The 23,620-nt window shown below is 42.9% G+C and overlaps 1 protein-coding gene across 2 annotated transcripts in view; it reads left to right on the top strand.

The window, feature by feature from the left end:
* Positions 1 to 343: 343 nt before the first annotated feature.
* LOC146064665 (ephrin type-A receptor 3-like) overlaps positions 344 to 23,620 on the top strand; it is a 206,167-nt gene continuing 182,890 nt past the window's right edge. For both annotated transcript variants that reach the window (XM_083178437.1, XM_083178436.1), the window contains exon 1: positions 344 to 654. In XM_083178437.1, coding sequence (XP_083034563.1) covers positions 567 to 654 — 88 coding nt within the window. In that variant the 5' untranslated portion in view covers positions 344 to 566. The remainder of the gene's footprint in view (positions 655 to 23,620) is intronic.

The following is a 23,620-nucleotide window of genomic DNA, read 5'->3' as shown; positions in this document are numbered from 1 at the left end:
GTAGCATGTGTGGGCTGGTGAGGAGCTGGGATACTGCAGACAGACTCCCCAATGCAATAATCAGGACTGTCTTAAGAATACATTAGAGCTTTACAAACCCAACACTGCAGATCAATACTGTCACACACATTGCAAATGCCAAATATGCACCTAGTCACAATGGCTGGCTAATTCTACCTGTCTACCTATATCGTGCAGCAGGCACCCAGTCAGAGGACGTGTGTAAAACTGGGTGGTCTAGATAAGGCCCATATATTATTCATAATTAGCAGAGTTTTCCTTGTAGCGATTCGCAGCATCTGAGCTCCATTGAAGGATTCTTCACGCTGACTCTCTCTCTCTGCTCAGCCGTAAAACACAAGCAGCCTATATACAATAGGAGGATAATACCCAGGGAGGGGCTATGGGAACAGAATTCCCATCCAAGCTGTACTTTGAAGCCTGCCCTCCTTACTGCTCTGTAGCTCATCCCTCCTCCCTCTCTCTCCCCTTCTCTCGCTCTCTCTCCCTCTCCCTCTCTCTCTCTATAGCTCTGTAACTTTGCCTGTTCCCCACATAGCCTCGATATGTCTTTCTGGTGGATTTATACTGCTCTGGTCACTCTCTGTACCCTATTTTATTCCCAGGCTCTGAGGACATACCCATCAAATGAAGGTAGGGGGCTCTGACATACCTTATCATCTATCGCTGGGTACCAGCTTTTGGGTGTAGCATAGAATTAAATATTACACACCTGCATCCAATTCCAAATGCTGTCTATCTAATCTATCTATCTATCTATCTATCTATCTATCTATCTATCTATCTATCTATCTATCTATTATGTATCTTCATAAAGACTATTGCATGTATTGTATGTATTGTATGACTGTGTAACTATTAACTCATATTAATGTACTTTAGGGTATAAAAGTAATGTAAAGTTATGTTACAGATCTCTCGGCTACAGGCAGCATGTGGAACGCACGCAATCTACCTGCCAACAATAAATATTTGAAAGTTTCCCTAGCCGGTGGCTGGAGTTACCCCGTAGCGTGCCACTGTGCACAGCAGGGTGTTGTACCCGGTAGCTGACTGTGTTCTCTTGCACTGAGATCTTTGTGCAATATAAGCAGCATGAATATTAATGATATTTTCCTATTATGTATGTATATAATGTATTTCTATTGATGTTTCATACACTAGGGTTCTGGTATCAGACCCTGCTGCTGAGTGGGTCATTCATTGTGCCACGTTACTGCGGCCACATTCACATGGTTTCACGTGGAGGAATAGAGAGCGCTGTTTTACTGTCCCCTTGTTTAATGTATTATTGATAAGTACTGTGAGTGTGACTGGCTGCAGACAGGGAGAGGAGACACGTATCGGTGGGACTGAGGGTATTGCCTATCTCAGATGTGCCATTTATCTGACAGACTATTGAGCTGTCTGTAAGTACTGTAGGTCCGGGAATCTGCTGCTGCTGCTGCTGCCTCCGTATCACTTTAAGGCGGATTTATGTGTTGAGATGCTTGATGTGTGTATTTACTTACATGCATAATGCACATACATATTATGCACATACATGTGTCATTTTTGAGTTGGGTGCAACTATAGAGTGTAAGTTTACGAGCAGGGCCCTCCTACCTCTTTGGCTGTCTGTTATTACCCTGTCTTAATATTTGTTGTATACCCCTTTATAAAGTGCAATGGAATATAATAATTATATGATCAGTAAGATGGGAGTTCTATTTCAGATAGGATGTTGCTATGGGCAACCAATCAAATGCTAAAAAAATAAGAAGTGGATTCTGATTGGTTGTCCATGTGAAATAGAACTCCCGTCTGTGCCAATTTCCCCTGAAGTTTTTGAGCAGACAGTGATTTTTGTGGCCTGAGATAATTAAAGTTCTCCGATGATTTCTGCTTTCTCCTGAATATAAATAAGGATCCCACTGAATAAAGTATTTTAGTCGAATCCCAGTCAACTCTAATGGTGTATAACCACTAATGAATGAGTCATTTCATTTTCCAGTGTAACATAACCACATTAACAGTGTGTGTGTGGAAATATAGAGAGAGGGATGAAAGGGTTAATGGTGATGATAAATTCTCCTCTTTATCCGCTGGTTGGCGTTCGGCATAATATATGTGTCCTGTATGGTTTGTAATGACGCTGGATGTGTTTCTCATATGTAACAGTGAACACGTGTATAATGGTTGTATGAATGCAATGAACGCCTGAAGCATACAATTCTGATGTATTTTCATAAGACTTTTTCTTTATTGGAATTAGAGATCATTGGTTCCTAATTAGAAGTGTGTCTCCATTCATACAGTAGGTAACGTTCTGTGTTAGAGTTTTCCAGTGCTGAAGCCTAATGAACCATATAACGAGGAAGGGTGTTGTGAGCAGAAATCACTGGTGCCAGGGAGGGTAATGGCAGGATAGAGTTAATGGTCCCTCTGCCATGTGTAGCTACCGATCTGTAATGTCCTGGAACCTCAGGACATATCCAGTTATACACTGATACAAGCACTGATACAAGTGATAGGCTGATCTCAACTGATAGACTTTGCTGTAAACACTTATTGCAGAACACGTTGACCGTGAAACCGATATACAGTGGCTGACATACTGAAATAAATAACATCCTACTATAAACAACATATGTACAATAATAATAATTATATATATATATATATATATATATATATACTCAATAATAAAATAATAATAATAATAATAATATAATAATGTGTATGTGTGTATATATATATATATATATATACACACACATACAGTATACATACAGTAATACAGTAAACTTCCAAAGGTACTGTATGCTTGGCCTCATAGTGATAACTAAGCTTGTAATGTATAACATAAGATAAATATATGTAGCACACCAGTCAGAGGCGTAAATCTGGGAGGCAATGGAGTCATCTGCTGCCAGGCTCCTGCTCCCAAGGGGGCACCTCTCCTCCCTGCAAGTTTAAATCCGTTAACTGAAAGCCGTTGATATCGCTTCTGTGGCTGACTCCCCCCTCCTATTAGGACCATAGACAATACACTTTCTTTATTTTAAACATAATATACATAACATACATAATACACACACACACACATGCATATTATTTTCATATTTATATTAGGTGCTATATGTGTGTGTGGGGAGGGGGCACCAATATTTATCTTGCCTCCGGGCAACTGGGACAAACTTACGCCACTGACAACAGTGGTATACATTGTACATGCTACCACAACCTAGACATGATAAATACAGGCACATATTGGCAAGAAAGCAGATTGTTAGGCAAACTGACAGATAATGCACCTGCCCATAAGATGGAATACATTACACTAGTACAGTACTGTATGTAGTGTGCAATATAGTATCACACTGCTAGGAAACACTTGAATACTACAGTAGAACCACTTGTTTTATCTGCCACCTACTGAGAAATACACAAGCCTAGAACCCAGCACTAACATACTGTACTGTACAGTACCACTCCGTATACACCTTTTGTGTTTCTTTGCTCTGGTCTCATGGAGGGATAGTTTGGAGTTGTACGTTATATAATATTGTGGTTCTAACCTACAAACCTTCTGTCAGATGAATTTCACATCTCTCAAATATTTGTTAGTAAGAAATAAAATTAAAGGTAATATACAACTGCATTATACAGGATGATTGGCTTGGCGGGCAGTGATCTTCCATAATTGTAATTAATTAACAGTCAATAATCACTACACCTTCAAGTGAATGTAAATGAAGGTTTTTATTGGGTAATATTAATGAGCATTTCAGTACCATGTGCAGATGTGTGCAAGTGAATGTCTTTAAGGTATAGCTAAAGGAGTAGAATTGTACGAAGAGTTCTGTCGGACATTCTATATCACCCTAAAGAAGAAGGCTGGTTAGTTTTTACGCTGGCATGATATCCTGTATTAGGCCAACCGTGGAAGTTCTTATTCACCCAGCAGTTGCTGCTGCTGCCACATTAATGTCATGGAATTGTACCACGCTGTTGCTTTTCCAGCATATAATGTAAAATGAAATATATAGAAATGAACTAAGACTTGAATGTGTTTATGTTTTAGTTCTAGTAAAAAAGTGTGTTAAGCATTTAAGATACGGTTAAGGACTGTTGTGTTTTGCAGAGATGCTTAAACTGAGGTGAGGGAATCAACGGGGTGGTCTGCGTTTGAGGTTGCTAATAGTACCTTGGTTAAATACAGAGAAACGCTCTGGGGAGAAATTGGGAAGCAGCTATGTTGTATTATTGTACTATCTGCAGACATCATAGTGACTGTGATGTCACTACCGGTTTTGCTGTTAGCAAAATGAAGGCCATCAATTAAATTTGTCTATTGTCTTTATACATTTAAATTTGTGATTTTTGACCTCAGATGTAATAATGTCTATAATAATAATAACAACAGTGTTACCCTATAACAAGCACCGACTCACATACTACAGCTAATGGTATGGTGCATGTGAGAGGCAGCATTTGGTCTATGCAGACTCTTCTTCTCCTATAGGGAAGGGTGGCTGTAATAAGGGCCCTGTTGGTCGTCTACCAGGGAGAGGATTTCAGAACTGGTCACGTGTTGTATAAGACAGTTTCATCCAATTATTTATGAGTTTTCTAATCTTCCTAAAGTTCCATAGACATGTATAAGGAACTCTCGGTTTAAAGTAAATGGAGAAAGTGTGATAAAACCCAGCCCCCCATTAGTGTGGAACGCTATGGATTATGTATACATGATCAGCGTTCATGACATCACAATACAAAGCGTACATTACTCCAGATTTGCACTCTATATAATACCGCTACTGTACATGTGCAAAGCACTATAGTAGAAATATTTACATACAGTATACCAAGTTGAAATTAAGGGTAACATTCAGAGTCAACAGGTCCTTAGGGGGGTATTCAATGTAGGGTCACGACTGTAGGGCTGGCCCGACAGCAGTGACCCTGTCTCGAATTAGATTTTGCAGGTGGGATTCAATGTCCCACCTGCCAGGCGCTGAGAAGGGGGCGTGGCCATGAGAAGCGGCCGGGAATCGGTGAGCTGCGGCCGGGAGCACGACATTTCCCGGACGTTCTCGGCAGAACGTGCCTGACTGCTTGTGAAGTCGGGCCTGTTCTGCAGAGATCCCTGTTCAATGCTGTCCAGAAAGACAGCATTGAATAGGGCCCTGCCGCCATTTCCCCCATCGGGAATGGTGGCGGGAGATTGATTATCCCCCTAAATGTCCTCATTTGTTGTTGTTGTTTTGCTTAAATAAACCTAAACCTTAACTTAGCACTAACCATAAGCTTAACCCCATGACAAACCCTCAATTTGATCCTAACTCTGATAAAGACAAAAAAAAAAACAATACAGTACAGTATGTTAAATGTCGCCAAAGGTGTCAACATTTTAACCCTATTGACTGTCAACCTAATTTCCATGTTCTAAATGTCAACTAGTTGACTGGATTCCACATTTAGAGGTTCATGTAGAGTAGTGCAAGAGACCATTATTTTGGAGTGGAGGTGGCGTGCAGTCGTTCGCCACTGCAAATGAGTCCCACGCAGACCCCAACCAAGATGCATACTGTATGCCTATTCTTGCTGTGCTGGCTCAGGAAGCAGGTGCTCAATACATGGCGCAAAATAAGCAAGACTACCAGTAGCCACTTCTGATTGGCTGATTGCATCTTGCTCTCTCCCACTTATACTTATTGCTAAAATTCAAGTAGTTGCTTTAGTGCGTCCAGATGTTTCCATACTCAGTCCGAAAACAGATTCCCATTTGATCGTTTACCAGGGAAGACATGTTTGTATTTAATTGAACTTAATTAGTTACTTTCATTTATTTGCATACAGATTTAATTGCATTTAAAATGTTATTAAACCTACACCACCTGGTTAAGCCCATTGCACCTCCTCCCAAGCCAGTGCAATTTACTGTAACGTCCTTAGCGCTAAATGGAAACCACTCTACAGTAGCCTTTAAAAGCACATTACTGTATATGTATAAACCTTTATAGAGCTCTTCAACCGTAATAAAGTCAATAAGTAGCCCGGTAGAGTCCATAAGCGACCCATTCCATGACCACATCACCACTAGGGGCACTGCTCCAATATACATTAGGCTATCACAGAGACACAACGTTGCAATGTACCTGGGGGCAGAACAATAGATATAGCCATGCTCATCATTGCCGATCCGCTACCACTTGTGCCCATTTTCATGCCTGTTTCGCACCCATGGCATGGAATCGCCATACCACAATATCACCGGCCAATGCGTTTCTATGAGCCGCGGGAGCGACTTTGACGCACGTGCATAGTTTCAGGATCGCCGTGGGAGTCGTACTTGGCGACTGGTGCGGCAACAATGAGCATGGTTACATCTGTATATATGCTAATACATTTATGTATATTACCTATTTAAATATACCGAAGGACACACATTATTGTTATGCATTACCTTGAATATTGCCTTCTCATAGCGTGAATGTGCCATTGTTGCTTTGCTGTCAGTGAGGATTATTAGTTATACGCTTAAAAAGCTGCCATGGGAATGCTAGCAGCACTACTACTGTTGTGCACCATACTACTGTATAAAGCGTTGTTAGGTGTGTGCATAATGTGAATAATGCAACAGGAAATGTGATATCTCCACGTGGGGATCCGCATCTTATATTACACTGAAGATGCTGTCATTTGTCTCTATATTGCTGATTCTGCAGTGCATAAAGAGAAAGCAAGTGATTATGGCTTGGCAAAAACAGGTGGGAGATAAAGTATTGTATTATACTATTAATGGGAGAGATTCCCAATAGATCTTGTACTGTGTGATACAGTAGAGAATTCTAGTAAACTGGAAAGTGTCAGGGTCAGTAAAGGAACCGGAGAAGCTAAGAGAATTGTGGGAGTAGGGAAGGAAAGAGGAATGATTTCTCCTCTACGCCTTCAGGTCCTGTGTAGTTCAATTAACTGGTGATCCTTGACTTGTTGACATTTCACTTCTTCACTGGGTTGGAATGGTAATGTAGTTTGGAGCATTATATACTTTTACAGTATTGATCAATTGGTGTGAAACAGTTGGGAGAGAAAAAGGACGGGGAGTAGTGGTAAGGGGGGGGGGGGGGGTGGTAAGAGGGCTAGGAGCAGCTAAGACATTGCAGGATTTTTAGAGGGGGGTTTCCAAATGTACTGTAATCCACTGGAGTATGGGAGTCTGGGGGAGCGGTAACAGCCCTGAAAATTGGTCTGTTTATACATAATTAATATTTAACAGTACAGATGGTCTATAGCAGGGATGGGGAACCTTTGGTCCTCCAGCTGTTGTTGAACTACATATGCTAGCATGTCCTGCAACAGTTTTACGTGGCCAAATTACAAAACTGTAGCAGGGCATCCTAGGATGTGTAGTTCAACAACAGATGGAGGGGCCGAAGGTTCCCCATCCCTGGTCTATAGTATAAGCTGTTTAAAACATTTAAATAAGATAAGTGGTCATGAAAAGGTTAAACGTATAGTAAATAAATAAACATAATAGAAACAGTACTGCACTTTCTAAGCTCACAATCTCCCACTTCATGGTAAGGCTCCTGTCTCTTCCTCCTGGCAGCTGCTCTCTGGTACAAAATGTGATGTTTGAGGTTCAGTTCCACACATACGGTAAATGTGGTAGAATAAGCTGGTACAAAGGTCATGAGCAGCAGCTCTGCTCTGTCCCTTACGCTGCATGATGTGGTGGCAGCTCTAGTGATCATATTATATACCAGTGCTATTGTTGTCATAATTTAAGGCACTTGCCAAGAGCAGGGGGTTTCCGGGCACCTAGAGAAACACCCCCCCCCCCCCACCCCACGTTTGCCTATGCAGTGGTCTAAAAGGTGTAGTATAGGACAGACACAGATTGCTGATCTGTCTTGTCTGGACTTTTTCAATGGGCTGTAATTTTCTGTATGAGTTATGTATCTACTGTACGCCTGGTGGCAGCGATGCGCGGTCCTGCGTGTCACCATTGTCTGCAGGGTAAGACGGTGCTTGCATAGGGGCATATGTATGAAGCAGTTATAAGAGAAAAAAAATGATAAAGACCAAAAAATTATAAAGACTACAAAATGCTAAAGAGTAGCTGATTGGTTGCCATGGGCCACATCTCCTCTGGTTCTCTTCTCCCTTATCACTGCTCTGTACATCTCCCCCCCCCCCCCTGTCCCCTAAGCTTGTTATTGAAAATGTTCTTCTAATACCCATCAATGACAATAGGCGTGCACACATTGAGTGTAAGGGGTGCACAGGCACAACCTAATGCTGTGCACATCCCTATGAACACCTCCCTGCCACTAGCAATGCCTTTCACCAAAGACATTTGCTTTTTAGAACTCTACTCCATTAAAAGAAGCGCCCATGAATTAATTATGTGTTTTGCATTGTTAATTGTACTAACTAGACCATTGTCATATCACTACATACTTGTGTCGTCCATATATTTTTTTACTTTATTTGTATGTACTGTTACACAGAGTAATTAGAAGATTAAAACTGACATAGGCAGATTATGGTGTGGCGTGACGTTTTGTATTGCAGCGAGTGCCAATAGATAATGGTAGACACTCCTGATTGACACACCCAATGGGCAGTGTTAGACACGCCCAATAGGTTGTTCTAGACTCACCCCTTTGATGGTGCACCCCCTAATAAAATGTGCTGTGCACAATTATGATGTTGACTATGATACTTACAAAAACAGCAAGAAATCTGTACATTCTGCAGTCATTTGCATATGCTTTTTGTAATCCCTGATATTGTGCATTATGGGTCATAATCTTATATGGCTCTAGCCAAGTGTTACAGTAGCTACAGATGGAGTGGTTCCCAACACTTGTCACATACTGTAAATGCTCCAGACTGCATCATATCAGCCCTGCCCTCTTACACAATATTAGATGAAGCCTGTACTATAAGCGGCACAATGGGATCACACCGCATCACATGCTGAGTCTATGGTGTCAGTTATGTCTCACACTGCCCATTACAATTTGATTGTTTCATTTATCTAAGGAAACAGCTTATCACCACATTAGCTTCTGCTTGGTTGCATAGGGAGAGGTATCAGCAGTAGAAAGAAAGATGGGTACTTATGTAGTATCTGGGCGTCCGATTTTGTGATTGTATGCCTTACCTTAAGGCATACAATCAGATGCGATGCGATGCGATTCGATGCGATTTTGCATAGGATTCAATGTTAAGAAGGTCCTGTTCATTTCCCCACTACCCAAGTGAACATAGAGTTGATTAAATATAGCGTGGCGAGCGCAGCGAGCCACCGAGCCCGAAGCGTGGCGAGCGAAGCGAGCCCCGCGAGGGGACTCATATTTCTTAAAAAGTATTCTGTGTCCCCTTGCGGGGCTCGCTACGCTCGCCACGCTTCGGGCTCGGTGGCTCGCTACGCTCGCCACAGGTTTATATCCAACTCCATGCCCACTTGGATAGTGGGGAAAGGAAAAGGACTCCTTTTTCCCATTGAATTCTATGTTAAAATGGACTCAGACCATTTTAACATTGAATCCAGAGCCGAATTTCCCATTAGGCACGTGAGGCACGTGCCTCGGGGCGGCACATGTTTGGGGGCGGCACTCGAATGCTTGTGATAGTACGGTCAGCCTGAAATTTAGCAGTAACTGCAGATTATCCACTGTACTATACCATATTCCATCTTAAATAGAGTGTAAATACTACAGATACTGTCCCTGTATTCTGTCCTACTTAGTAAATATGCATACAGAATAACAAATAAAAAATGTCCCAGTAATACAATTAGGCGGCTGTGGGGGGCATTATTGTTGTGCCTAGGGGCACCCTCACCCGTAAATCCACCCCTGATTGAATCCTATGGAAAAATCTTGACCATCGCATCGCATACGATTTGGTCGCATGCGATGCGATCCGATCCAATTTCTAAATCGGACGCCCAGATACTACATAAGTACCGAAAGATGTAATAATGCCACTGTATAGGTCATTGGTACGCCCTCATCTAGACTAGAGTACGGTGTTCAGTTCTGGAGGCCATATCTCCAGAAGGATATAAATACATTAGAGACTGTACAAAGAAGGGCAACTAAAATGGTGCATGGCCTACATCACAAAACGTACCAGGAAAGACTAAAAGATCTTAATATGTATACTTTAGAGCAGAAAAGGGAAAGGGACATGATAAAAACTTTCAAATATATAAAGGGCTTTAACCATGTACAGGTGGGAGACATTCCTCACAGGAAGAGGAGCAACAGAACACGAGGACATGCACTGAAACCAGGGCCGGTGCAAGGCACCGGAGCGCCCCAGGCAAGTCGGGGTGGGGGCGCCCCGGTGTCTGCCGCCCGGGTACCTGTCCTGCGGCGCTGTAAAGCTGGCAGCGGGGGGTCCCTGCAGTCAATAAGAAATAATGAGCGCTATCCGCCGGGCTATGCGGAAGCGCTTCTGTTTTGGAAACACTGGCCGCACGGCGCACGCTGATAGGCTGAATCTCAGCCAATCAGCGCAGCGTGCGGCCAGTGTTTCTAAAACAGAAGCACTTCCGCATAGCCCGGCGGATAGCACTCATTATTTCTTATAGAGTGCAGGGACCCCCCGCTGCCGCCGCCGCCAGCTTTATATACGCACAGTGCCGCAGGACAGGTACCCAGGCGGCAAGGCGGCAAGGGGGGTGAAATACCGCCCTTCAGTGGCCGGCGCCCTAGGCAAATGCCTAGATTTGCCTAGTGGTGGCGCCGGCCCTGACTGAAACTAGAGGGAGGAAGATTCAGGGGGAAAGAATTACTTCACAGAAAGAGTAGTAGATAAGTGGAATAGCCTCCCATCATAGGTGGTAGAGGCAAATACAGTAGTACAATTTAAACACGCTCGGGATAGGCATATTGATATCCTTACAAAAAAAATAAGAATCAAATATGGTTTGAGGTAACATGTTTAAAATAAAGGGGTAGAATAGATGGGCCAAGTGGTTCTTATCTGCCGTCACATTCTATGTTTCTATGTTTCTGTCTTCTGATCCCATGTGCCCGACATTGTGACTAGAAATAGGGATACCATGTGATAGTTGGTTTGGGTCATAGGGTCGACATGCATTGGATTTACCATTGAAGGTCGACATGGGCTTGGGTCAACACCTGAAAAGGTCAACATGGGCTTAGGTTGATAAGTTCATTAGGTTGACACAAGCATTAGGTCGGCATGGGCAAGTTAGACAGCCAAAAAGTCCACATTGGACCATAATTTACATGGACACCATGTCGGTGCTCGGGCCCGGTGCCCCGCTACTCTCAGCACACTATTGTATTCTCCCTCCATGCCCTAGTAGAAGGGAGGGCATGAAATACCGCCTGTCGGCACATGTCGGCTCAAGAAAACATCGTCAAATCCAATGTGGACCTTTTGACTGTCGATCTTGCCCATGTCAACGTAATGCTTGTGTAGACCTAATGACCCTGTCGACCTAGACCCATGTTGACCTTTTCAGGTGTCTATCTAAACCCATGTCGACCTTCAGTGGTGGACTCAATGCATGTCACCTATTTGCTAAAACTTTATTTTTTGAGCTGAACAGTCATTGCTAAATATTACCCCCTAATGTCATTTGTTTAGCTGGGAGCATCCAACTTAAGGTGGCCATACACACGCAGATTTATCTGCAGATCTGGCTCGTTGGAACAAAAAAATGGTTATGGATGAGAGCAAATGACAGTTGACCATTTGCTTGGAAATGCTGGAAAACTGACAAACTGTCACTCATCCATAACCATGTTTTTGTTCCAACCAGCCAGATCTGAAGATAAATCTTACTAGTGTATGGGCACCTTAAGAGACTTGGTTTCAATGCTTCCTCAATGCTGACAGATATCTACTAATAGAAGTATAATTGGGGTCACGCCTATTCCATGTGAAATGTGCAATGTACCACGGCCACTGCATTTAATGTTGGCAGCAGCAGCTACAGTACGTACCCTTCGGGGCTGAAATTAGACCTGGTTAGGTTTGTGCGCTGCCACAATGACTGCCCTATCGCAAGGAATATGACTGACACCAATGAATACATCTAATGGAAACTCAATGACTGCCGAGATTCTGCAAACTCCAGAAACATAAAAATCCCTCAAAAAGTAATTAGCTGAAATTTAGGAAATAAAGGGGTACATTTACTAAGATGTTGTTCTATTGGTGGCGTAAATATGTCATAGTTGTTCAGAGGCAAGATACAAATTGGTCCCCCCCCCTCCCCCCTACACATAACCTTATATAAATATATGTTATGTATATTATGTTTAAAATACAAAGATTGTAACCAATGGCGTAACTATCAATTTTGCTCCCCCCTGCCAACAAGTTTGTGGAGCCCCCTCCCTCTCTCCAGTGTGTTTCCCCAGTGTGTGACGTGATGACGTCACATGCATAACGGAGAAGCTGAAGCAGGATAGAGGAAGAGAGACCAGCAGACACTGCTGCTTCCCTTGGCTCCGACGCATCCCAGGCCGCCCTAGCATGCCCATCCGCCCGCTCTGTGTACAGTCAATTAAATAAGTTAGGTGGATTTGTCGTCTCTGCCATGGCCACACCCGTGCTGCAGCTGACTCGCCTCCGGTGCTCAGCCAGTGGGCAGCGGCAGGCAGCAGCATGTCAGTGCATCGAGCGGGTGCTGGTGCCCACACAGCCCCGCTGCTGCTTGCTCCCCCAAGCGGCAGCGGGGGCTGCCTTACAGTAGTTACTCCACTAATTGTGACGTCTACAGTCCTGCCAGAAGGGGGAGTCAGCCACAGAACCGTTATTGTCGGCTTTCAGTTAAGTGATACAAACACTTGCAGGGGAGGAGAGAGGTGCCCCCTTGGGAGCAGGAGCCCAGCAGTAGATGACTCCATTGTTCTGCCTCTGAGTTCTATTGAAGATGGGATGTTGTCCATAGAAACCAATTACATTCCATCTATTAACTTCTAGATAGATAAATAAATAAGAAGTAGAATCTGATTGGTTGCTATGGGCAACATCCCATCTTCAAAAGAACTCCCATCTTAGTGTATTTACCCCGAATGTGCAGACAAGTTAAAGATTTTTCCCTGCTCTTGTTTCTCAGCCTCAAGCCATTCTTTACCTACAGCAACAGCCGCCTGTTCTGCCCGCCCTTTGTCCTGGTTATGGTTTTACTGTAACATATCCAGTAAAAGGCCGTCTATGCTGCTTATACCCCTTTCACACAGAAAATGAAATACCCGGGTGAAGCAGTTCCACCCGGGAATTTCATTAAATACACGGGTCCTTTTTCTGTGTGAAAGGGCACACCCGTGTCGTAAATCCCGTGTCTCCGACCCGGGAATTGACCAGGGTCGAGGACACGGGATTTATGACCCGTGTTGACCCTTTCACACAGAAGAAATACCCGTGTTATTCAGCAAATTACCGGGTAGAAATTTTCAACCCGGTAATTTGTTCTTCTGTGTGAAGGGGGGTCAGGCTGCTCCCGGCAAATTGACACGGCATTTGAAATGCCGTGTATTTGCCGGGATTTTCAGACTTTTCTGTCTGAAAGGGGTAGTAGTGTGTTTTACATGAAAAGGAATAAAGGATCCCATATAAAAAGCAGTGTGGACTGTGTATCCCTCTCTGAAATGTCTCCGAGTCACCGAGAGGAGGGTTAGAGAAGCAGCCTGATTAATGTATGTGTTACACACTGAGGCTTACAAGCGTGAAAAGATTTCTGATTGCCCAAAACCAACTTCTCATTGCTATGCCCAATGAGTTCGCCCCCAAACTTCCTTGTGCATCATATTCAAATGCAGATCCGTCGTCTCCTCGTGACCATATGTCTTGTCATCTAAAGCAGTAGCTAACAACTGAAGGATTAACTTGTTTTATAGACAGGATTATGCCCTCTGGGAAATATATTCCTCATATCTTGTCCTCAGTAGAAACGTGGGTAGCAGCTGCTTCTAGGCACCTTGTCCTTAGTGTGTGAGCAGGAGGGTGAATGTGAGGGGGAAGCAGATGTAGTGTAGCATCCCCAGGGGTTGCACACTCTGCTGGTGGTCTACATTTTATCCGTTCTGGTTTACAGGAGACAGCAGACCAGACTAGAACTCATCACAGCGACAGACTTGTATAAAGCCTGGCAAATATTCCATTAATATTTACAGTCTTATGTGATGTTATTAAGAGATGAGAATTTGAGATGTCTGTCTTTCGGTGTATTTAATATGTACAACTCATTATTGTTTTGTTTGATGTGTGACATCATAAGTAAGTGGTCTAATGAGTTTACACCATATGTTAAATACTTAAAGCACTTTGCTTATCCAATGTATATCTTTCATACAAAGTCATAATGTTTCATGAGAGGAGATGTATCAATCTGTGAAGAGATAAAGTGGCAACCAATCAGCTACTGTTATTTTTCAAACAGCCTGCAAATTGACAGCTAGGAGCTGATTGGCTGGTACTTTTTTCCTCTCCACTTTATCTATCCCCTGGTTTAAAATCAATATTTGCTTTAGTGGACTATGGGGCAGATTTTTTAAGCTCGGTGAAGTGATAAAGTGTCTGGTTTTATCACCTGCCAATCAGCTCCTAACGGTCATTTTTCAAACCACCATCCAATGATATTAAGCCTTCCAACATGACCCATTCCATTAGGTACAAAATGCGCTGTTCCCGGACTTCCCTGCCAGTGGCAGTTACAGATGTGAGCCTGCAGCACAGTCCAATATTCAAAAAGGGGAGCCACACCTACTGCCACCCCAAACATCACTGTCCTGGACTCACTGACCGTTGATGTGACAAGGCCGGTGTAAGGCTTCTCAGCACCCTTGACAAAATGTCAACCCACTGCACACCCTCCTCCCCAACACCAATAACCATTTTCCAACCACTTAATGCATACTTGCCTAACATTCTGGAATAGCAGAGAGCCTCTTAACAATTGGATGATCCTCCCAGTCTCCCAGGAAAGTGGGCAAGTCCCCTGCTTTCCCTGGAGGACCCCAGCACCCTCCCCTGCCACCCACAACAGAGTACAAGGAAGAGAGGGCAGCACAGTAGGGAAGTATGCCTCAAGGGAAAGTATGGAGGTGAGGTCTTAGAAGTTCCACAGCCGCCACCTGCATTAAGTACAACAAGGATCATCACAGACATCCTTGATTTTTTGATAGGCAGACTTGGTGGCGCCCCCTCAGATCCCGGCACCCTAGGCAGCTGCCTAAAGCTGCCAAGTGGTAGAGCTGGCCCTGGATGTGACCACCCCTCTTTGAATATTGGACTGTTCTGGAGCCCCACCTCTGTAACTGCCACTGGCAGGGAAGTCCAGGAACAGATCATATTGTACCTAATGGAATGGGTCATGTTGGAGGGTATGTGATATTGGGATGATCCCCCAAGGCTGCGAATGGATGTTGCTGTGTAACATCCATTCGCAGGCCCTGCGAGGGAATCGCCCTTGCACATGTGGTGGCGGCCAGGCCACCATTCGCAAGGCGGGGTTTGGTGGATTCTCAAGGCTGCGAATTCACAACCTTGCGAATCAAGCAGAATAACCTCCTATGTGTCAATGACATGGTCTCACAAGTATCTGTTCTAAAAAAAATAAGTATGTCCTAAAGTATATTTGTATGGTCAGCATTATATATAGATACCAAGCTCCGAACCTTCTGAATGACATGATTTTCAGACAGTCCTGATTCATTCTTCTTTTGTCCTAATTGTGTGTGCCTACATTTGAGAAGGAGGCATAATATACCAGGTAGCATTGGGCTAAAGGCTGATGAGAGAATGTGTGTTGCTAATGGTGATAGAGGGCCATATGCACTAAGCTTCAAAAGTGATAGAATGGAGAGTGATAAACAACCAGCCAATCAGCTCCTGTCTGACATTTTTTAAACACAGTCTGTGACATGGCAGGCAGGAGCTGATTGGCTGGCTGTTTATCACTCTCCATTCTATCACTTTTGAAGCTTAGTGCATCTGGCCCAGATTCAGTGTAAACATATAAATGGCATTAGGGGATATGTATTAATTATTGGGAATTGGTCCTGGTAAAAATTTCTAGGGATTGCCAGGATTGAACATAAACACATCAACACATCAATCAATCAACCTCTGTATTCCAGAGATTGGTAAATATGTCATTTTGCTCACAGTAGATCTCTTCTCTATCGGATGCAGTCCCCTGTACATACATTACATTCACAGGATAATTAATGTTTGTAGATAGCCCGCAGAAAAAGGTATCTTCTAATAGTTTTTTTTATAAATATGCCCCTAAATATAAATTTTAAATGGAATGTGCAACAAATGTCAGTTTCTTTGTTGCAGTCGGCAGATTTGGAAACAAGGTCAGCATAGAGTTTTGTATGAAAGGCACATGTGTGTAGCCCTCCAATACCTCTATAACTACAGTAGCCACAAAGTGTTCATTTAGTTTTCCATTGTTATACTGGAGTCCACAGATTTGTATAATGATTTCAGGTTATACACAAAGGCCACATTATTAATATAAAATAAAATATATTTGCTTCTTCTATGTGTAGTGCTTTTTTCTACTATGTGTAGTGCTGTGGCTGCTTCTATGTGTAGTGCTGTTGCTGGTTCTATGTGTAGTGCTGTTGCAGCTTCTTCTATGTATAGTGCTGCTGCTGCTGTTGCTGCTTCTTCTATATGTAGTGCTGTTGCTTCTTCTATGTGTAGCGCTGTTGCTGGTTCTTCTATGTGTAGCGCTGTTGCTGCTTCTTCTATGCGTAGTGCTATTGCTGCTTCTATGCGTAGTGCTATTGCTGCTTCAATGCGTAGTGCTGTTGCTGCTTCTTCTATGCGTAGTGCTGTTGCTGCTTCTATGTGTAGTGCTTTTTCTACTATGTGTAGTGATATTGCTACTTCTATGTGTAGTGCTGTTGCTGGTTCTATGTGTAGTGCTGTTGCAGCTTCTTCTATGTATAGTGCTGCTGCTGTTGCTGCTTCTTCTATGTGTAGTGCTTTTTTCTACAATGTGTAGTGCTGTTGCTGCTTCTTCTATATGTAGTGCTGTTGCTTCTTCTTCTATGTGTAGCGCTGTTGCTGGTTCTTCTATGTGTAGCGCTGTTGCTGCTTCTTCTATGCGTAGTGCTATTGCTGCTTCTATGCGTAGTGCTATTGCTGCTTCTATGTGTAGTGCTGTTGCTGCTTCTTCTATGCGTAGTGCTGTTGCTGCTTCTATGTGTAGTGCTTTTTCTACTATGTGTAGTGATATGGCTACTTCTATGTGTAGTGCTGTTGCTGGTTCTATGTGTAGTGCTGTTGCAGCTTCTTCTATGTATAGTGCTGCTGCTGTTGCTGCTTCTTCTATGTGTAGTGCTGTTGCTGCTTCTTCTTTGTATAGTGCTGCTGTTGCTGCTTCTTCTATGTAAGCAGCAGCGTTAGCCCCTAAACCACATCTGAATTATGGCCACTTATCATTTACATTTATCCAGAATTGGATGACAGTACAGTAGCAGACTTAATACGCTGAATAAAGTTGTAGTTACAGTATAGTGTAGGTATATTTGTTAGGAAAAACTTTGTATCTCATGTGAGTTGTTATTGTGTTTCTTAATATAAGACTTGAATCTGAGACAGCTGGATTCCATTTTTCCATTACATGGGCCAGGGTATAACAACCTCACCCTGTTATCAGTTGCCGAGACAAATTAGTTTCCACGTGCAGCCTCTAATTGCAGAGCCCCTGGTCCTCGTGGGACATATGCACGGATTATAAAAAGCACAATGATTGCAGTCTGAGAATCTAATGCCCAATTGTCATCTTCGGATCATTTAGCAACCATAGTCTGTATAACCCCTTGTTTACTCCCATAACTTCATATAGCTCCATACTGCACCATGTCTCCTGTTTCGTACCACGTGCATTGCAGTGTATGGTGGTAGTCCCCAGATATGGTTTATGTCATTGACGGAAAGAAGTTCCATATAGAAAATGAACACCCGGGGGACAGGGACTTTCCTTAGTAATGATGTACTGAGCCTTCCTAGCAACACACAGCTAGTGATGAACACAAGTGTTCCATGCTCATGGTGCAGACTTGTAGTCTAGAATGCCTGATCTAGAAAAGACCAACTAATAATAATACAGCATTAAGAGCTACAACTAACCTCTGTAGTCTAGGACGATCAATTATAACACAGCTCTGGCTGAACATGCCTTATGTTAGACCTAATCTTATACATTACAGCCAATATTATGGTTCATGTCTTCTGTTTTATCCAGGAATTTATTTTGTAGCTGATTTGCTGGTAAAGGGCTGTTTCCAACTTCCCAATACCTCCTTCCTCACCCATTTCACTGTTGGGTCCACTGAGCTGCCATTATTTAAGGCATAGTTACCTACCCTCCTGCATTCTGAAATAGCAGCAATCTCCCTCTCTCCCTCATTAGTCTAGCAATCTCCCTCATTTCACCTAGTACAAATTACACTGTTACATTTTTGGAGAAAAAAAGAATGAGAGACAGATACATTTACATTGAATCATCAGCACCATTTCCCAGCACTTTACCAAGTATAGTAGCTCTTACTAATGGCGTTGGGACTCATCTACATTTGGATCTAAGTAATTTTTAAAGATGTAGCTGTACGCACCCACGCGTCTAGGTGCCTTGTGCACAATCTCTTTTCACAATGTCTCCATATATGGAACTAGACACGCCCTTTGGGTGGAGCATGACACACCCCCTGAATGGGGCACCGTGCAAAATTCTACAACCAACTGTAATCTCCCTGAAACTTGTTTTCAAACGTAGGCAAGTATGATTTATGGTAGATTAGCAGACATTAGTACACACGCAGTTAAGAACATAAAGGCCCTTATTCTGGTTCACTCACAAAGGAAACTTCCTTCTCAAATGTACAAAACCATGTGCACCTCAGGTGGGGCAGATGTAACATGTGCAGAGAGAATTCGATTTGGGTGAGTTATTTTGTTTCTGTGCAGGGAAAATACTGACTGCTTTATTGTTACACCGCAATATAGATCTCGCTTTGAAGTAAAACCCCCACCCGAATCCAATTCTCTCTGCACAAGTTACATCTGCCCCACCTGCAGTGCACATGGTTTTGTCCATTTGAGAAGAAATTTGCCTTTGCGAGTGAACCAGAATAAGGGCCATAAAGTCACACATATAGAAGTGAAAGGGTTATACTCTATCTTGCAATGACTTCAACAACTGAGCTCAGAATGACGTGAAATGGAAACATGTCCAGGGACACGGGACTTCCAAGTCTAAGGGGAATACCCAAGTGTGCGCACAGTGGAAACAATTAGCGTCTTTGTTGCCATAGATATCCAGAAGAAGAAAGCAAACATATGCTGAGCTGTATAACACAAACTACTTTTGACACTCAAGCCATAGCAGAGAGATCCAGCATTTCCATTGAGAGGTGGCTGACCTTCCTTTCTTCTGGTCCTTCTATAAGGATAATTGCTGACCTAACTCCATGATGTTCTTAACTACTACAAAATTATTATTAACAGGTACGTATATAGCACCAGCATATTCTGTTGTGCTTGCCTTGCATACAACTCATACTTCAAAGTCACTTATTTAAGAAAAGGTTACTTTCTTATTATTTAATCAGAAAGTGGAATAGGAAAACTTTTGGGAGCATCAGGAGCAGAGCAATTGGTAAAATGGGTCACCATAACCAGAGCATGCCCAATGCAAGGACCACGTCATTAGGTCACCTACAGTATAGACTATGGTAAAGTAGAAGAGCTTTTTTGGGTGTTCGTGGAATGTTTTAGGCTTACATTATCGGCTGATTACGATTTTGGCCTTTGGTTTATAATATGTAGCAGTATATAAATAAGAGTAGAATTGTCTGAGGTCGACAATAACAATTATCCTGAAACCGTACACCCCTTTGTTCTAACAAAGATTCTCTTAAAATTCAAATTGAAATCTTCGTCCTGCTTTTCAAATGCCCTCATGGCACCTTTAATGAACTGTCTGTGGTCTAGTCGGTTCCTCTGTCATTGGCGATGATCTCCAGGGTCTATCGACTAAACCTGTTTCCCAAGACTTGTCCTTGGGATGATTTGTCACTGCCGATATACCACACTGCTTGTTCTTATTTAATATTGACAAACCACCGCCGGCTGATCCTTGTCTGTGTCAGGGCTTTGATTGATCTGAAAGTGCAACAGTAATTATGTAAATGCACAGGTGGGATCTGATCAGATAAGTCATTATAAATTGCAGCTATTTTAAGGCATTAATTAGGATATATCCATTTTCATGCTTGTGGTATAAAATACTTATCTGTTGTTATCCTTTAAGCATGGAGGGCCATTATTATAAGGTATGCTTTTTCGCGGCAATCTCCCATGTAGTTTTGAAATATGTGGTTTACTATTTCTCCTTGAAGGTACAGATTGTGACAGCCATGTCGGCACTCAGCTGCAAATTGTGCCTGCAAATTATATTTAAATGTTGGCAAATATGCAACAGCTGCCATTGGCTCTGGATTGATAAACATAAAATTATGGAAAATTAGTGACAGATGGATTTAATTTACTCATCTAGTCTGCTCATTTTCCTGTGATGGATGTGATGAGGACTTCTGGACTGGATCCAGCTATAGGTGTTTGATATATTCTAGTGATGATGGGGTATGCGGCGTTATGAATTAAGCAATGGCATGAGGTGTAATATCAGGCTTTTCTGATTTTAGACAGGGCTGTCTCCATTCTAATTGGCTATCTTACTACCCTGCCAGTCTGGAGTCTTGTCATGACTGCTGACAACATTGGTTACTAAGGGGCACGTTTATTAAGCCTCGTGAAGTGGTAAAGTGGCCATTGGTAACACATCAGCCAATCAGCTCTTAACTGTCAAGTTATAGGCTGGGTTTGAAAACAGACAGGCAGGCAATGTGGGATGTATATTAAGGCAGGGGAGGCACCAAACCTAGAAGTGTTTTAGTATCTTTTGTATGCAGAAGTTTATGTAGCATATGTGTCTATGAAGAGTGTTTTGATGAACAAAATATACTGTATATTTTAAGGCATTTTTTAATCTTTGGTGGTCCATTTAAACAAATGGTAGAACATCCATCTTTGCCACTTAGGTAGAAGCTGTGTGACATTGGCATGTATTCAATGCCGGTGCGAGCGGCCGGCGAGGGGGTTAAACTGCGAGGATCGCAGAAAACCAGTGATCCTCGCAGTTTAACCACCGCGCCGTCCGCTCGCACCATGCAACGTTCCGGGGGAATCCTCGCCGTCACAGAACTGCGAGGATTCCCCTAAACTGCGAGAGCCGCGGCTAGTGCAGCAAACTCGCTGTAATTAGCCTCGATTCTCGCAGCTTTTGGAGGCACATACGCCAATTCTCCCTCGCTCAAAAAACGGAGCGAGGGGGAATTTGCGTATTAGGGGGGTCAGTTGAATACTGACAGGGTGAGCGGTGACTGCGAGCAAAAAGTTCTGCTCGCAGTCACCGCTCGCCCACGGCATTGAATATATGCCATTATGTAGGGGCCAGTGGTCTGAGAAACATTAAAAGGATGGGAAAGGCAATGAGATTAATTACAGAAGAGCCAGCAGCTTTTATATGGCATTTAAAATATAGCGTTGCCTACTCTCCCGGCTCCCTGGAAAGTGGCCGACCAACCAGGATACGGGTGCCAACCCCTCCTCCCCCCCCCCCCCCGAATCGCCCCTGCTGCAGCTTCAATTTCCCGTGAATTGCTGATTTTCGGAGGAGGGGCTAAAGATTCAAATAGCATCATTTAGCCCATCCCCTCCTTGAAGACCCGCAAATTGTGGGATTTGCAGTACTGGGGCGGGGCTTGATGACGTCTACATCACTAAGTGCGCTCACAATCCAAGTTATAGGGATTTTCTTTCCAATATTCTCATTTAAGGTGGTTGGTGTTACCGTCTCTTCCCTACTACTTAACTGTGAGCTGCTCCTAGCGCAATCCACTATCTTTCCTATCTTCCCCATAGACGAGTGTGTGGCTCAGCTGCCTTGTAGTGTTCCTACGGATAATGTTTGTGCAGGAGCAGGATGTGACTGTTCTTGCAGGTCTGTGCATCTCTTTCAGTCTCCAGAAGGCATTGCAGCTTCCTAGGAAATGTTAGGGGAAATTCAGCTTTTGATTTGCTGAATATATCTAGGTTAGATGAAATCTAGGAAAACTTGAATAAATGAATTTAGATGTGAAGATGAGGGAGATTGTCAGAACAGTAAACCTGCTTATGGGAGAAATAGATGGGAGCACACATTTTCCCTGGCTGTTCTTTAACGTGCTATGATTGACCGAGTGACTTGTGTTGCCATCACCAGCGCTAGCTAGCTGCTTCTGATTGGCTGGTTGTGGTTTTATCTTTGAGGCCGATAATATTTTCTTTATTATTTGTCTATAAGATTTTGTGTGTTTTCCCTGTACTCAGTGATAGTTGGTAGCATTTCTTCCTTACAGCACTGAGGTCATGGGTTTCATTCTTTGCGAGTCAACCAGAAAAAACCCTTACAGTAGGAATTGGTTTATCAAAGGCATAAAACCCTAAATGCTGCAAAAAAGGAATTATCTCACAAGGTTTAGGGCTTTTTTCTATTCATCATTGGTGTAGCCTATTTATCATGGACAGCAGCAGAACAGATTCCGCACTGATAGCAATCACCATCTTACAATGGCTTTAGATGGGGTGTCCATAGATTTTTTTTTTTTAAAAGCTTTTTATTTAAGGTAAAGCATTTTTTCCATTTCTGTTTACTTTCAATTGTTATTACTTTTATTGTCTGCTCTCTTGGAACATCCGGAATCTTGGTTGGCTTTGCAGACAGTTTGATGAGGCGAATTGCAACGATTCATGGCATCCTTACCCTTTCCCCCATTTACCAAGCTTTGATTGGCTGCTGTGTTTAATAGGTACGGGGCAATGATGATGCAATCATAGCACAACCTCCCTGTACTTCCCACCTGTCTTCCCCATTGAATTGAGTTCAACACTGAATTGCCCCATTGTTTACAGCTACCATTTGCATGAAACAAATATTTAGCATTTGTGTTACCCTATAGAGCTCCACAGTGTGGAGTATATCTGCTCTTTGGACATTGCGTGTAATTGTCTATGACAAGCAGGACCAGCCGCTGTGGCCTGCTCAGTATTGGGAATGACGATAATGAAGACTATGGCTGAGCAGATTTAAAGTAAAGATGATCTCTCGCTGCTACTGTGTAGACCTCATCATCCTCTCTATCACATGTACATGACCTCCTCTCTGGGAATGTTCCGAGCGATGGGGATTGAGCTGGTGCTGCCGCTGACGTACTGATGAGTTGGCTGCAGGCGGATAATTCCAAAGTGTCTCTTAGGGACCTGTTCAGCTCAGTTAATTTAACCCTTTAGGTCTTACTCTCTGCTATAAGACTTAATTTTTTTCTTATCTGTGGTTTACTCAGGAGAAACAGATTTATCCTGCATTTGTATACTGTATTTGGGGATACAGTATCAACAAGCGAAGAATTCGCTATTTTCTAAAACCTACATTGTTATTTGATTTTATAGCACTAATGAGCACTAAATACAGGTTATGACAAGATATGTG

Source organism: Crinia signifera, chromosome 3 (genome assembly GCF_055691185.1).
Source record: "Crinia signifera chromosome 3, ASM5569118v1, whole genome shotgun sequence".
In the NCBI taxonomy this organism is placed as follows: domain Eukaryota; kingdom Metazoa; phylum Chordata; class Amphibia; order Anura; family Myobatrachidae; genus Crinia; species Crinia signifera.
The sequence above is the reverse complement of the archived record's forward strand: the minus strand, read 5'-3'. Positions and strand labels throughout refer to the sequence as shown.